Source organism: Amblyomma mixtum, chromosome 8 (assembly GCF_055824585.1).
Source record: "Amblyomma mixtum isolate Tamu chromosome 8, ASM5582458v1, whole genome shotgun sequence".
In the NCBI taxonomy this organism is placed as follows: domain Eukaryota; kingdom Metazoa; phylum Arthropoda; class Arachnida; order Ixodida; family Ixodidae; genus Amblyomma; species Amblyomma mixtum.
In genome coordinates this window covers 109297668-109312600 of record NC_143019.1, presented here as the reverse complement: position 1 = coordinate 109312600, position 14933 = coordinate 109297668, and the positions used below count along the sequence as shown (strand labels likewise).

At 52.2% G+C, this 14933-nt stretch overlaps 1 protein-coding gene and 1 pseudogene across 1 annotated transcript; both read left to right on the top strand.

Annotated features, from left to right (window-relative positions):
- Positions 1–5111: 5111 nt before the first annotated feature.
- LOC149333885 (uncharacterized) lies at positions 5112–6949 on the top strand (annotated as a pseudogene).
- Positions 6950–9218: 2269 nt separating this feature from the next.
- Positions 9219–10519, top strand: LOC149333884 (uncharacterized). The gene has a single exon (XM_089556130.1). The coding sequence runs from the start codon at positions 9219–9221 to the stop codon at positions 10458–10460; it is 1242 nt and encodes a 413-aa protein (XP_089412256.1). The 3' UTR covers positions 10461–10519.
- Positions 10520–14933: the final 4414 nt, after the last annotated feature.

Sequence of the window (14933 nt, the reverse complement as noted above, 5' to 3'; positions counted from 1 at the left end):
GTCGCAGGACCCGGACACGCAACTTCGCTGTGTGAACCATGGTGCCAGCGCTGTGGCCCTACGTGGCCTGCGGGACGCCTGCGCGTAATGTGAGGGCTGCCTGTGTGGTGGCCCTGAAACCTTGAACGGTCCAAACTCGCTTGCATATTAAAGTTTAACATCTATGTAGGAAGGATTAAAGGGAAAGTGCACGGGCCTTCCCGCTTGCTCGGGCTGAGCCACAGTCGCTGCCAGGTGCAGACAGAGGAGAGTTGAAAGATGTGAGAGGAAAGATTGAAAGAACAGACGTGCGTCGCAGCAACCGCGTCCACCGAAGCGACGACGCCGGATTTATGGGATACCCCAGTGCCCTCGTGTCGTCGGGTGCCGCAGCGCAGCTCCTTTTATAATACCACATGGTTACGCAACGCCAACGAGGGGTCTTTGTATTAGTTGTCGTCCGCTCCGACAGGGGGCGTCAGGCGTTCCTGGGGGGAAACATCGGGCATTATGGGGGTACAACAAATATGAAGTACTAAGAGGTATTGGGAAAGGAATAATGGTGCCAGGACTTACTTTCGGCAATGCGGTTCTGTGCTTAAGGGCAGAACTTCAGTCGAGATTAGACGTAAATCAGAGAGCTGTTGGAAGATTAGCACTAGGTGCCCACGGCAAAACCACAAACGAAGGAGTACAAGGGGATATGGGCTGGGCATCGTTCGAAGCACGGGAAGCTAAGAGTAAAATACTATATGAAGAACGCCTGAGGAAATTAGACGATAACAGGTGGGCAGCTAAGGTATTTAAATATTTATACAGAAAGAGCGTTGACTCACATTGGCGGAAAAGAACTAGAAAACTAACCACTAAGTATGCCGGTCATGAGGACGGAGAAAGAAAGAGCATTAAACAACAGGTTAAAAACGCGGACGTTAAAAATTGGATGAACTGAATGGAAAACAAATATAGTGTACAACTATATCGATACTGGAAAAGGCGGGTCAGGAAAGAATTTTTCTATGATAACTCAAGAGGCAGTGCCCTACTTTTTGAAGCTAGGTCAGGGTCTCTTAGCACGCACAGCTACAAAAAGAAATTTAACGAAGATTACACATGTGCAGTGTGTGGTAGATCTGTGGAAACAACCGAACACCTCATAATCAAATGTGATGGTATCCATCCGGATGTCGATGCAGGCACAGTCACTCTTTCTGAGGCTCTAGGGTTTAAAGATAACAATGGTCACGTAAATAAATCAGCAGTGGAAGTTAGCAAAAAGCGATTGGAGGATTGGTGGCTGAAAAGCAGAGATGTGGCATAAGATTAAAATTGTAGGAAACCGCAGGTAAAGATGATGGCGAATCTTAATGAGAATTGCCAACACAGTAAACAAAAAAATAATAAAGAAAGAAAACCTGAGCATGGTGGCAATTGCCACCACCCCATTTCAAAGGGGGCGCTCCTATCCATCCATCCATCCATCCATCCATCCATCCATCCATCCATCCATCCATCCATCCATCCATCCATCCATCCATCCATCCATCCATCCATCCATCCATCCATCCATCCATCCATCCATCCATCCATCCATCCATCCATCCATCCATCCATCCATCCATCCATCCATCCATCCATCCATCCGGAACCCATTACTGCGAACACAGCCACCACTGCGCACAACTAACGGAACAACCTGCAGCTTAACCTGCATCGCTGTTAAAATGTTCCTACCACCACTGCGGCTGCTCTACCTTAGCTAACGAGCTGTCCTGGCTAGGGCCCGCGCTGCCGCGGAAGTTGCAGGGGTCCCGGGCTTGCCCTTAAGGCCAGTCCCTACTCTCTCCTGCAAATAGCAAAAATAAGTTTTCCACCACCCTTCACAAAGTGTACTAGCTATGCGCCTTTTCTGTTCTCAAAACCGAGAGGTTTTACACCGCGAATAGTATAAGACGGAATAACACTTCTCTTATCTGCTTCGTCTGCGAATACTGTACATTGTTTACGGAAACAGAATATGAGTGAGCACGCACGCAGTGGAATAATCTAGGCATAGCACAGATTAGACCACTAATTTTACGCGACAGCGTAAACAGCTCGCTCTAAAAGCCAGTCGGCGTCGTAGTTGCCGACACCGCGCGAGGGAACGTGCCAACCGTGTGACGCAGAATTTTCCGGATGATGTCATATGATTCAGCGTTTCGTGCACCATAAACTAACTAGTTAAAGGCTACCTCGGGGCAGGGATTCGAACCGGTGACCTATAATAGTAGGCTGCGTAAAAAGATCGTATCATGCGCGGTTCTGGGTTCCACCACGAAAAGAGAGACTGTTCCTGCATAATTGCGTTTCCTGCAACAAATTTCGGACGATCACACTACTTCCTACCCCAGATTTGAGCACCGCTCATCAGCTGTTTCAGGTTTTCGATACATTGAGGCAAACAATTCGAGCAAGACATGTACGTACAATTACAGGCAACTTGTTATTTTTCACACATAATCCTTCTTCAAGAAACACTCCACAAACAGTTCGAAGCTTTGTGGTCGGAGAAATGGGCCCGCCCACCGTTACCTTATATGGGCCCCTGCTCATCAGGGGTTGGCAGTAAACGAGGCAGCAGACGCAGCCGCCCACGCGCTCTCTCACCGGGCTGTTTTCTCCTCCCCATCCGATCAGGAACCCGATTTTAATCTGGTCTATACATTCAAAGATATTACAACATAGTATCAAAATTGTCATCGCCTTTACCCTAGCCCATGTAAATGCCTGAAGAAGACGAATGAGCGGCTCCTTCTCCGCCTTCTCGCCAGCACATTCCTGTGCTAGGCAGCGCTAAAACATTTTGACCCCTCCTTTAGCGGCAGCTGCCCACACTGTAGTCCAGTGTCATCTGACACCTATCACATGGTGTGGGCCTGCCCCACCAACCCCGCTATTCCCCTCATCCCCAACCCAACCGGGAGGACTGGGAGGCGACCCTGTTCGGCTGCCATGACTTGCAGGCCCAACAAGCCTTAGTCGGGCTCGCCCGGGCGGCGGCCACCGCCACTGGGGTCCCATACTAGGGACCTCCACCTAGTGTTTGTAAGGATCGGTCCCTTACGGGCTGATCCAAACATACCTCCTGTTCATTCTTAATAATTTTTTTCACCACCACCACCACCACCAATGCCTGGTTCTCAAAGATGAGGTCTATGCAAGTATTTCGCGAGGTTGGCAGAGCCATGGGAGGCGTGACGAGCGAGAGAGACGGAATGTTCTCCCGCATAAGTGGTAAGCAATTGCTGGTTGTCTTTATATCTACATTAAAGTCCCCACCCCCAAGCCAACACCGCTGGTGGCAGTTAATAGTTGATCGCGAGAGTTGGCTCACCGTTATTAGTGCTAACGCATGCAGCCCACAGCTCTCTCTCATCAGCCCACGTATCTATAAGCGTAATTAAGGTGTCCACTGACCCAGGGAGTCAGTTATTCGCACTTCTTTTCCCTAAAATTATCGTAGAGTAAAAAGTTGTGAACCTCAACGCTAATGAACACAACGAACGCCGTTGGCCTATGGCTTCGGCGCCGCGTTTCTGTCACAACGTTGTCAACGCCAACGCATGCAGCGCACATCGCCACATAGCTTAAAGCATGATTGAGGCATCCAATGAGCCAGGGAGTCAGTTATGCGGCTTCCTTCCCTTAAAATTATTGTAGTGTAAAACGTCAACGCCAATGAACACAATGAACGCCGACCGCCTTTGGCTTGAGCGCAGCGTTTCTGGCACAACGTTGTCAACGCCAACTTGCGCAGCGCACATCGCCACATAGTTTAAAGCACGATTCAGGTTTCCACTCTGCCAATAGTGCAGTCATGCGCCTTTCCTCAGCTTTCCATGCTCCCACTACATTGATTTCGCAGCTTAAAGGGCGATTAAGGTGTCCACTGCTGGTTACAAGGAACAACGGCGACGGAGACGCCGCGAAACGCAGAAACGGGCGCCAATGAACTGCGTCACAAAAACCAATTTTCATTTGTTCAGCGAGCAACCCCGCCGCGGTGGCTCAGTGGCAAGGCGCACGTCTACCGAGGCAGAGTACCAGGGTTGGAACCCGACGGCGGCGGCTCCGTTTCGATGGAGGCGAAACGCAAGAGGCGCCCGTGTGCTGTGCGATGTCAGTGCACATTAAAGATCCCCAGGTGGTGGAAATTATTACGGAGACCTCCACTACGGCACCTCTTTCTCTCTTTCTTCTTTCACTCCTACCTGCCTCCCTTACGGCGCGGTTCAGGTGTCCGCCGAGATATGCGAGACAGATACTGCGCCATTTCCTTTCCTCAAAAACCAATTTGCCACAAACCAATTTATTTACCAACGAGCAAGGCGTCGCGCCGAGCAGGCGATGGCGTTCTGTGGACTCCCTAGCAGCGCTGCAAGAAGCTATCGCGTTCCGCTATTAAAGGCCTTCTTGACCGAAATTTTCCAAACAGTAAAAACGTTGTTTTTTCATAGTATAGCCCCGTATTATGCGACCCACAAAACATTACGCTCCAGTTTCAAGCAGTTATGATGCCAAAGGCGCTCAAAAATCGTAGTTTTCAATACCGAAACTGGAAAAACGGGCGCCATTGCCGCCCGTCGGAAGTGACGCATGTTTGAGACTGGAGTCCGGACAGGTTCGGAGCGTCTGCTCGTTGCGGCTTGAGCAAAGCGCTGGTGCCGGTTGCGCGTGCACCACTTTGTGCGATAAATAGTGGTTGTATGTGAAAACACACATCTCAAAACGGATGAAACGCCCTAAGAAAAGTTCTAAACGTGTTTTATTTGCTATAGTAGACTAGAAAACTCCTCGCTCTTGCAAGCATCCGAGGCGAGCGGACGCGTGTCACATGCGCTCCGCAGTTTTTGGGCTTTTTGACCCGTTCAACCCGACTGTACCACCAAAATTTTGGCTGGGATCGACGCCGGCAGTGAAGAGGACCACGAGGACCCCAAATCCAAGCCGGTGATTCGAATATTTTGGATTTTGTCGGCATTTGAATTTTCCATGTGGCCGACCAGGTGTTAAGCCTAACGAGGCTTAGCAAGAGAGCGGGGCTCCGCGGCCTCCCCGGCCTCGGTCCGAGGTAAAGAAGACCCGGAGCGATGTCCCGAGCAAGCGACCCGACAGGCCCGACAAGATTTTCGGCCGACTCGCAAGAAATCATGGAGGAAGACCTCTAGAACACCACCGAAGCGACTCCCGAGCAACAGGTCCGAGGCGGACCCGCGGCGGCGGGTAGCCAAGCCCTAGGAAGCAGCACCCCATCGACGCAACGCTCACAAGTAAGCAACAATGGCGGAACCGACGCAGATTGGGAAATCGCCATGTCGAGAAGGCAGAAGAGACGCCAATGCAGCGCTAACAAGCAGCAAGTTTTGGCGGGAACGAGCCTAGGGAGCGGGCCTTCCCTAGGCGCGGCGAAGGTCACAGATGGAACGCCAGCTGCGCCGGAGAGGACACAGAGAGTAGGAGCGCCGAGGCGGAGACTACCGCCGCTCCCCAGAGACGACCTTAAAATAGTCCTTCGGGCGAGGGGACTCGCTGTTAAAAACCTGCAGGCGCACCAAGTGGCGCGGGCGGTAGTCGCGGCTACCGAACAAGGATGTAAGGCGGAGGACCTCATCATCCGACTGCGCAACAGATCGAACATCATCATCATCAGCACCAACAACGAAGAAGCGGCCCAGAAGATTAGGCGCATCATGCAGCTGAGCTTCGGGGGCAAGAGCTACGCCGTCAACGCACACGTGGCAGCACCGGAAGGAACGCTGCGCGGGGTCGTCCACGGCGTGGACCCGGGAACCTCACCGGAAGAACTCAAGACCAACCTCAGAGTCCGCACGCAAGGCGTGAAGATCCTGGCAGCCAGAATGCTCGGGAAATCCAGCACGGCCGTCATCACCTTCGACGGCCCCATTCTCCCGAAGCAGGTGCTGTACTACGGCGGGGAGATGTGGTGCTACCCGTACCGGCCCACGAGGCAGGTGTGCTACGCCTGCGGCCAACAGGGGCACCGAATGGACGTCTGCCCGAACCCGGACACCAGGACCTGCAGGCAGTGCGGATGCCAGAATCCGGCGGCAGGGCACCAATGCACACCCAAGTGCCTGCTGTGTGGCGGCGACCACGCGGTGGGCACGAGAGACTGCAAACAGAGACTGCAACAAGTCAGCGAGCGAGCTGCGGTGGGGACCCCAGCAGCAGCAGCGGCGCAGCCGAGGCCGCAGCCGGGGAAGAAGACCAAAATGGTTCCGAGACGAGAGCCAGGACCCGGGCCGGAGCAGCCGCGGCAGCAGCCGGAGCCAGAGCCGAGGGTCCAACCGGGACGGGTCCTACCCACCCCTGGACAACGCCGGCAAGCAACAGCCGCAGCAAAAGCAGCAGCCGTGCCAACAGAAGAGCGGCGGAGGTGTTAAGGTGAGCTGGGGACACGGCCCTCCCAAATCACTTTTTGCTCCGCACTCTAACACTAACAACATACAAACCACGCAAGACAAACAACTATTAGAAGAGATTACGAGCCTTAGGCGCGAACTCGAGCAAAGTCGCGAGGAAGCGAGGCAACTAAAGAAACAACTAAATGACATTATCAGAGAGAAACAAGGAATGAGGGCGGGTTATTCGCCGGCTAGAACGCCGACTCCACCACCTCAGGCGATGGACATGGCGCAACAAAACCACGAAGGGGGAAACCCCATTGATATAAAAAACTTCATAATGGCTCTACAGGGACAGATGCAGCAAATGCAAAGTAAACTGCAACAGACACAACAAAAGTTTGCCCTGCAAGAACAGAACTTTAGAACCTATGTTAAAAACCAGACCACGCAAAGAACCACCAACGACGCCAGACAGACTATTCAACGAACGCAGGTTCGGCGCAGAGACCCCCAACACAAACAACAATAACAAAACATCGCAGAACGCCACCAACAACTAGAACTTTGGCAATGGAGCTGCAGGGGGTACAAGCGTAAGCAAGGCCTCCTGCAGCAATTCATATAAAACAGAGGAACCCCACCGGATGTAATTATGTTACAAGAAACAAACAACACCCCAACACTCAGGGGCTACACGTGTCAGGAAAGCGGTCGCACTGCGACCCTCATTAGCAAACAAGTAGTAGCCATAGCACACAAAGAAATAGAGGACACCCAGGTCGAACACGTAATTACAGAGATAATTCCGAAAAAGAAAACAAATTCCAAAAGCACCTATATCGTAAATCTATACAGCCCACCCAAGCAAACAAATGGGAACTTTATTAGGCTCTTTGCGGAGGCGAAAAAGTTGGCGGGACAAAACACCTTAATCATAGCGGGCGACTTTAACGCCAAGAGTCCGAGATCGGGCTATAACAGAGAGGACAAAAAGGGGCGCGGCATCTGCACGGCGGCAGAGAACGTAGGATGCGAGCTGCTAAACGACGAGAATCAACCGACTAGGCAGAGGAACAGCGTCAGTCCAGACACGAGTCCCGACATAACCTTCATAAGGGGCGCCAAACAAGCGGAGTGGGAAAACCTACTCGAGAACCTTGGAAGCGACCACCACATAATAAGGATCCGCACGGTGGCGGACAACGTCAGGAGGAAGATTGGCACGGCTCGGCTGACAGGACTGGGACGCCTTCAGAGCGCACTGCAAGCAGCTCGAGGGCGACATCGGTTCTGCGGAAGAGTGGAGCCAACAACTCAGACGAATCCAAGACCTATACACGAAAGAAGTAGACAGAACGGAACAAACGCCGGAGGTGGACAAGCGGCTCCTCAAGCTATGGGAGGCGAGACGCGGGCTCACCAAGCGGTGGAAGAGACAAAAACTCAACAGGAAGCTAAAGAGGAAAATTGCCGATATAACCAAGCAAACGGAGCAGTACGCGATGCAGCTGGCCAGGCAGTGGTGGCAGCAATTCAGCAACTCGCTGAACGGCACCTTCAGCGCAGCCAGAACGTGGCAGATCCTCAAGGCCCTCATGGACCCGAGCAAAAACAAATCCGAAGGCAGCAAGTCGATACAGAGGCTGGTGCACCACTACGAAGGCACGGACGAACAACTACTCGAAGAGGTCCGGATCAAGTGCTACGGCAAAGATCAGGTCGAGAGCTACCGAGAAGAATACCGTGGCGAGGAGAACCCGGCCATGGACCGACCCATCACGAGAGAGGAGGTCGTCGAGGCGATAAGATCGGCCACGAAGAACACGGCGGCGGGGGCGGACAAGATCCGGAACTCGCTAATAAGGAACCTCAGTGACGAGGCGATAGATCAGCTTACGACGTACCTCAACAAGTTCTGGCAAGAGGGAAGAGTGCCGGCGGAGTGGAAACACGCCGTCGTCGTGATGATTCCGAAGCCAGGCAAGAAGCTCCAGATCGAGAAACTCAGGCCGATCTCTCTAACGTCGTGCCTGGGCAAGCTGTACGAGAAAGTGATCACGAAGAGAATCTAGTCGCACCTGGAAAACGAACAATGGTACCCGGACAGCATGTACGGGTTCAGAGCCAACCTCTCTACGCAAGACGTGCTGCTCCAACTCAAGGAGGAAGTGCTCGAGGCGATGCCGAAGGCGGGCGAAAACGTCGTCATGGCCCTCGACATAAAGGGGGCTTTCGACAACGTAAGCCACGCGGCCATCATGGAGGGCATCAACAACACCAACTGCGAGAATAGAACGCACGATTACGTCAGAGCCTTCCTGAGCGACAGAACAGCGACCGTGGGGCTGGGCGAGCTGAGAAGCGACGTCTTCCCCACGCTGTGCAAAGGCACACCCCAAGGATCCGTCATATCGCCCGTCCTCTACAACGTGGCAATGATTGGACTTTCAAGACGCCTCAAGGAGATCCAGGGCATCCAACACGCGATGTACGCCGACGACATCACGAGATGGGTCACCCAAGAATCACTCGGGGAGAAGCAAGAAAAACTACAGGAAGCGGCAACTTGCGTAGAAACTTACACCAGAGTTGAGGGGCCTAAGATGCTCGACGGAGAAGTCGGAACTCCTCAGGGTCGGCAAGCATCCCACCCAAGCGACATTGGAGGTCGTACTCGAGGGACACAACATCCCGGAAAAGAACATGATAAGGATCCTGGGCATGTGGTTGCAAGGAAGCCGGAAATGCAGCCACACCATCAGCCTGCTGAGTAAGGCGGCAGAGCAGGTGGGCCGTATGATCATCAGAGTCTCCCAAAAGAGATATGGAATGAGAGAAGAAGACACTCTCAAGCTAGTTAACAGCCTAATTGTCAGCCGAGTCACGTACTCCCTGCCGTACCACGCGACGACCAAGGCGGAAAGAGAGCAAGCCGACATCATTCTCAAGAAGGCGTACAGGACTGCTCTGCACCTACCCAAGTACACATCGAACGAAAAGTTGCTCCAGCTAGGCATCAGCAACACCTTCAGCGAGCTTGCCGAAGCTCTGCTGGAAACGCAAACCACGAGACTCAGAGGCACCCCCACGGGACGAGCGCTGCTAAGAAGGTTGGGTCGGGACACGAGCGGACTGGTAGACAGATACGCGGACGTACCGGACCACCTTAGGAAAACCATTAACCTAGGACCATTGCCGAAAAACATGGACCCCAATCTTCACGAAAACAGACGAAAAGCGAGGGCCGAGTACGTGGAGAGAACGCTAGCCGAGTTAGACAACACCGTATACACAGACGCTGCCGTATATCCGCGCGAGAGAGAACGCGTAGCCGCGACGGTAGTGGTAAACAAGGAAGGAAACATGATCACGTGTGCCACGGCAAAGGTCGCCGGCACAGCGGAGGCCGAAGAGATTGCCGTTGCGCTGGCGGCAGCAGAAGGCTACAGAATGGGCCGATCTCTCAACATACTGACGGACTCGAAGGAGACGTGTAGGAACTACCCGAGGGGCAGGATCAGCAGAACAGCCCTTAAAATACTCATCGGGGTAACCTCCGCCGAGGAGAAACCCAGGCATAACCTAATCTGGATCCCGGGCCACGCGGGCATAGGGGGGAACGAAAGGGCAGACAGCCTAGCTCGAGGTAACGCATTCCGAGCAGGGCAGTCAAATGCTCCGGAGCTCCGCCTACAGGCTTGCGAGGGGGGATACGCAGAGACCTTGCACTTGCATAGGGGAGCTAGAATTAGATATCCACCACCACACAAAGCCCTAACAAAGGAGGAAGCGACCGGCTGGCGCAGATTACAGACCAACTCCTTTCCTAACCTACACATACTTAATAAGATGTTCCCGACACAATACAGAGCCACCTGCCCTTGGTGCGATGCCACACCTACACTTTATCATATCACGTGGGAATGCGAACGCAACAAAGCATTCCACCAACACGAACACCCGAGTGCGGAGCAATGGGAGAGTCGGCTCACCAGCGGCGAGCTCGCGACCCAAAGGGCCTTAGTGCAGCACGCGACTGATGCAGCACGACTCAGTGGAGCCTTGGAATAGGGGCCCACCCTTGCTGACGAGAAGCCTCAAGTCGCCAGCGCCAGAGAAGACGACGGAGACTTCACAACCACGAATCCCTTGAAAGATACAATAAAGTTTTCACTCACTCACTCACTCGCTCAACCTCAGCGAAGGCGATCGCGCCGCAATGCTAGTGAGCGTTGTTTGCCTGGCAGTATTCGATTACAGCTTGTGGAAAGTTCGGAGATAGAGGAGGAAGGAATCATATTCAAATGGAGGCCAAGTATAAGACGTGCTTGTATTACCAGGTCGGCTTTTTTGAATGGACGTGAGCGTGTCAACAGCGCATGCGCGCTCTGCTGTGCGTGTAATATGGTTGTTATCTTCATTAAAAAAAAAAATGACCTGCCTTTTTCTTTTCCTTCTAATTAGTCTCTCCCGTCGAAAGGTATTCCTGCCTGTGCATAGAAATTTGGAGCAGGTGCTGTGAACGCGAGGTAAATCAATAAAAACTGCTGGATGTCTAAAAAGGGAGCTCAAGAACATTAAGCGCTGCGTTAAGCGAAAGAATATGCCAGAAGCAAAATTTGTGTTGCAAAATAACTATATATTTTTCTCTTCGAGGACTGTGGCATCAATACGGTGCCGATGGTGGGCTGGTTCATCTTTGCGCGCCTCGGTCGGGCAATTGCCACTGCGCGTTGCGAAATGCATGCCGATTCAACTCATCAAAAACTTATGCGCTGCGTTCATTACTGTATTTACCTAGAACCACTTAAAGCCCGTGTACTGCATGGACGGAAAAGTTTTTCTAAACTTTTCAAACCACACAGCTGGGCAGAACGACGCGGTTGTCGGACCCCACTCGACCGTATACGCCCACCGCCCAGATTACCGTAGGCAGTGTGTCTGTATCGACTGAGTAATAATGCAGAACATATAATCAAAATTACGTGTTGTCTTCCTTTGAAAATATTATCATTCGCATAACATGCGTTCAGTTCTATGAGGCCTTGGAGACACGCCTTGAATGGTAACGCTGAAGCTTCCTGTAATGGACCTCAAGTATGAATGGCGTGATTTAGTAAGAAATTCGACGTTTTCAGTAACGCTCATGCGGCCTTTCAGGATTCTCAGCCCGGCCTGCGAATCTTCGAGGCAGCAGATACACACGACGGCATTATTGCGCATTGGGCAGAGCTGTACCTGCAATAAACGCGTGCATATGTTGATTCCTTTTCAGACGAAGCAGACCTCTCCTTAGACTCCTGCCTGGTGTAAACAACGTGCCGTCAAAAGGGCATTGCTCGATGAGCAAAGCCGTCCACTTTAGCATCTGAACCGGCTAAGCTAGCTTGTGACGAGTGGTCCGCCGTCCTCTTTATTCTCCTGATTAGAGACGCCTCGTAGCCTTTCTTCTCCGAATAATAACCCTCTCGGTTTGTGGCATGCTTTGCCGATCGGGCCAGAAACACGTACGTGCTCGGATGCATGATCTGGACCGGGACAGGTCTATTGACAAACCCCAACCCACAAAAGAGGTTAGCGTGAGGCAGAAGCGTCAGTCACCCACCATTATCTTTTTTGAAGAGAGGGGAATTCACGTTAAAACCTGAGCTTCAGACAGTTGACACTAGCTTTCAAGATCGGGGGTGAAGGGCAGTGGCCGAGAGATATAATTATGGTGCTTTCCGCATTCCTCGTGTTCATTTCCGTGGCCACGCACTTCGTCGACATGACGCCAGCAGTTTATTTTTCTCGGAGACCATCGAGCTTCGCGGTGAAAGCAGCCAGAAACGCGCCAGAAGAAGAGTTACAAGGGGCGCACGCTCACTTCAGAACGCCTGAAACGCGAGCCGGCGATGCCGGTGTCTCAATTATGCGTCATTTCCGGTAAGGCTTGTTAGTTGTCCAGCAAACCGCTAGGGGACTGCGTCGTCTGCTACAGAGGTTCTTGAACGCTTCTAAAATTCTAGACGCTTCACAGCCCTAATATTAAATAGAACTATTGTTCATGACGTGCACACTACATCGAGCGCAAAATTAGCCGAAGTAAACTTTCGGCCAAGTAGGCCTTTAAAGGCAAAGCTTATGCGCCGTCCGAATATTTTAGGAATCAGAAAGAAACCAGCTTAAAACAAACATAGAACAAAAAAAATTCTGCCTCTCCCGTAACCGTGAGTAGAGTAAGCATGAAATGTCTACGGGCATAACACGAAGCGTAAGCGGACACGACGAGACGCGGGCCTGACAAGAATGTGGTTTATGGTTTGGTTCATGGGGTTTTACGTCCCAAAGCGACTAAGGCTATGATGATGAAAAGCCTTTATTTAATAAAAGAGGTGAGGCTTTCTTAAAGAGCCCCGCAGTGGGTGGAGTCCCTATTCCGGGACCCCATTGGTCGAAGCCGCCAGCTTAGCCCTCTTGACCAAAGCCTTTTGGGCCTGAAGGTCCGAGCAGCCAAGCAGGGCCGCCTCCCATTCCTCTCTGGTAGGGTTGGGGTGGGGGGAGAGAGCTGAGTTGCGCTGGCAAGCCCAAACCATGTGGTAGGTGTCAGCCACCCCGCCACAGTGTTTGCACCTGCCAGTGAACGCGGGATCGAAATGTTTTAATACTGCCGGGCACAGCATTGTATTAGTGAATAGTCTAAGTAGAACGCGTTCGTTTGCTTTCCCCAGTCCCTTTGCAGGGGCTGGGTACACGCGGTGCCTATCCTTATAATAAGATGTTATGTCTTTGAACGAGAGTAAAGAGCCACCTTCAGGTTTCAGGTGCTCAGGAGCCAATGGGAACGCCCGGTGAATGAGTGCTCGGGCCGCCGCGTCTGCAGCTTCGTTTCCTGCTAGGCCCTGATGGCCCGGAGTCCAAACTATGCAGCGGGGAGTAGGATCGGTGTCTCGGCTGCAGTTCCTTAGTATTCGTTCAGCTAGTGGAGTTATCCAGCCAGTCTCATAATTTTTACACGCCGAACGCGAATCTGTTATGATGTGTTTTGATTTGGTATCAGAAGCAGCTAGGGCGATAGCAACCTCTTCAGCTTGTGTTGTGCCTGGGGCTTGAAAGGACAGACCATCCACCTGTATTTCTTGATGTATGACCGCGGCAGTGTACCACCCCCCGTGGGTCGGCCCGGCTACATCTACGTAGTAGACACCTTGCTTGTTGCCATAGTGGCGCGCTAAGGCTTCCGCCCTAGCCTGGCGACGACCACTATGGTCTTCCTTATCCATCTTAGTGGGGAGGGGTCGAACTCTGACGGCGCGTCTCCAGAGTTCGGGCACTCGGACCCGCTCCTGAATGTGGAAACCGTGTTGGATGTGAAGCCGGGCTAGCAAGTTCCGGCCCGACTTCGTTTGGGCTAGCCTCGTGTATTGATTTGTGAGATGGGCTTCCTTGAGCTCCTGAAAGGTGTTCACCACTCCCAATGCAAGAAGTCTCGCATTGGAGGTGGAGACAGGAAGGTCAAGTGCCCTCTTCATCATTTTACGGAGTATTACCTCAACTTTGTCTTCGTCGTGCTTCCGCAAGTGTAGATAAGGGACCGAATAGAGAATTCGGCTGATTACGAAAGCATGGGCCAGCCGAACTGCATCCTTGCTTCGCAAACCACCTCTCTTATTGGAGACGCGACGGACCATACGGCCCACCTGGTCTCCAATTTTGCGGAGCTTGTGCAATGTTGTGTCTACTCTTCTTTGGCTATTGATGAAGAGTCCGAGTATTCGAATTTCTTTGGCCTCATGTATGGGGCCACTTGTTAAGGAGAGATGTAATTAGGTATTGTCCTTAGGTGATGCCCTAAGGTGTACAAATTCAGATTTGCTGGGTGCGCACTGGATACCACAGTGCCCTGCGTAGCGATCCACTACGTGAGCGGCTGTTTGCAGGCATTCCTCCATGCGCCCCAAGTTTCCCTCTGTGGCCCAGATCGTGATATCATCGGCATACAGCGCATGCCGTATGCCGTCAATACCCTGCAACTGGTCCGGGAGATGGAGCATCGCCAAATTAAAGAGTAGGGGGGATATGAGAGACGCCGTAGTGGAGGGCTCCGGAAATTTCGACCACCTGGGGTTCTTGAACGTGCAATGACATCGCACAGTACACGGGCCTCTAGAATTTCTCCTCCAAAGAAATTCCAGCCGCCGCGGCCGGGATCGAACCCGCGTCTTTTCGAATGTATATGCAGCGCGATCGAAATTGTCTAAAGTGCGTAGGGACGAAAGCGTTTTCCGCACCACTTTGCCTATGTGACACTGGTGATATAACCACTGCATTACATCACACATAATTAATGACGAAGTAATGACAATTTCTAAATAGTGACTAATTAATTATTAATAACTGCTAATTAATGACGGTTGAGCTCCGCCTTTAGGAGTGGAACTCGACAGCGTGTTGTAGCGCTGCCAGGTAGTCCACGGAACGCCACCATCCGTTCGGCGCGATGCCTTGCCCTTTGAACGCGACGCTTTTTGAGGAAAGGAAATGGTGCAGTAATTCTCTGTCATC

Excerpts from the sequence above, each read along its gene's own strand:
- LOC149333884 (XM_089556130.1), top strand. The coding sequence starts at position 9,219 with ATGAGAGAAGAAGACACTCTCAAGCTAGTTAACAGCCTAATTGTCAGC.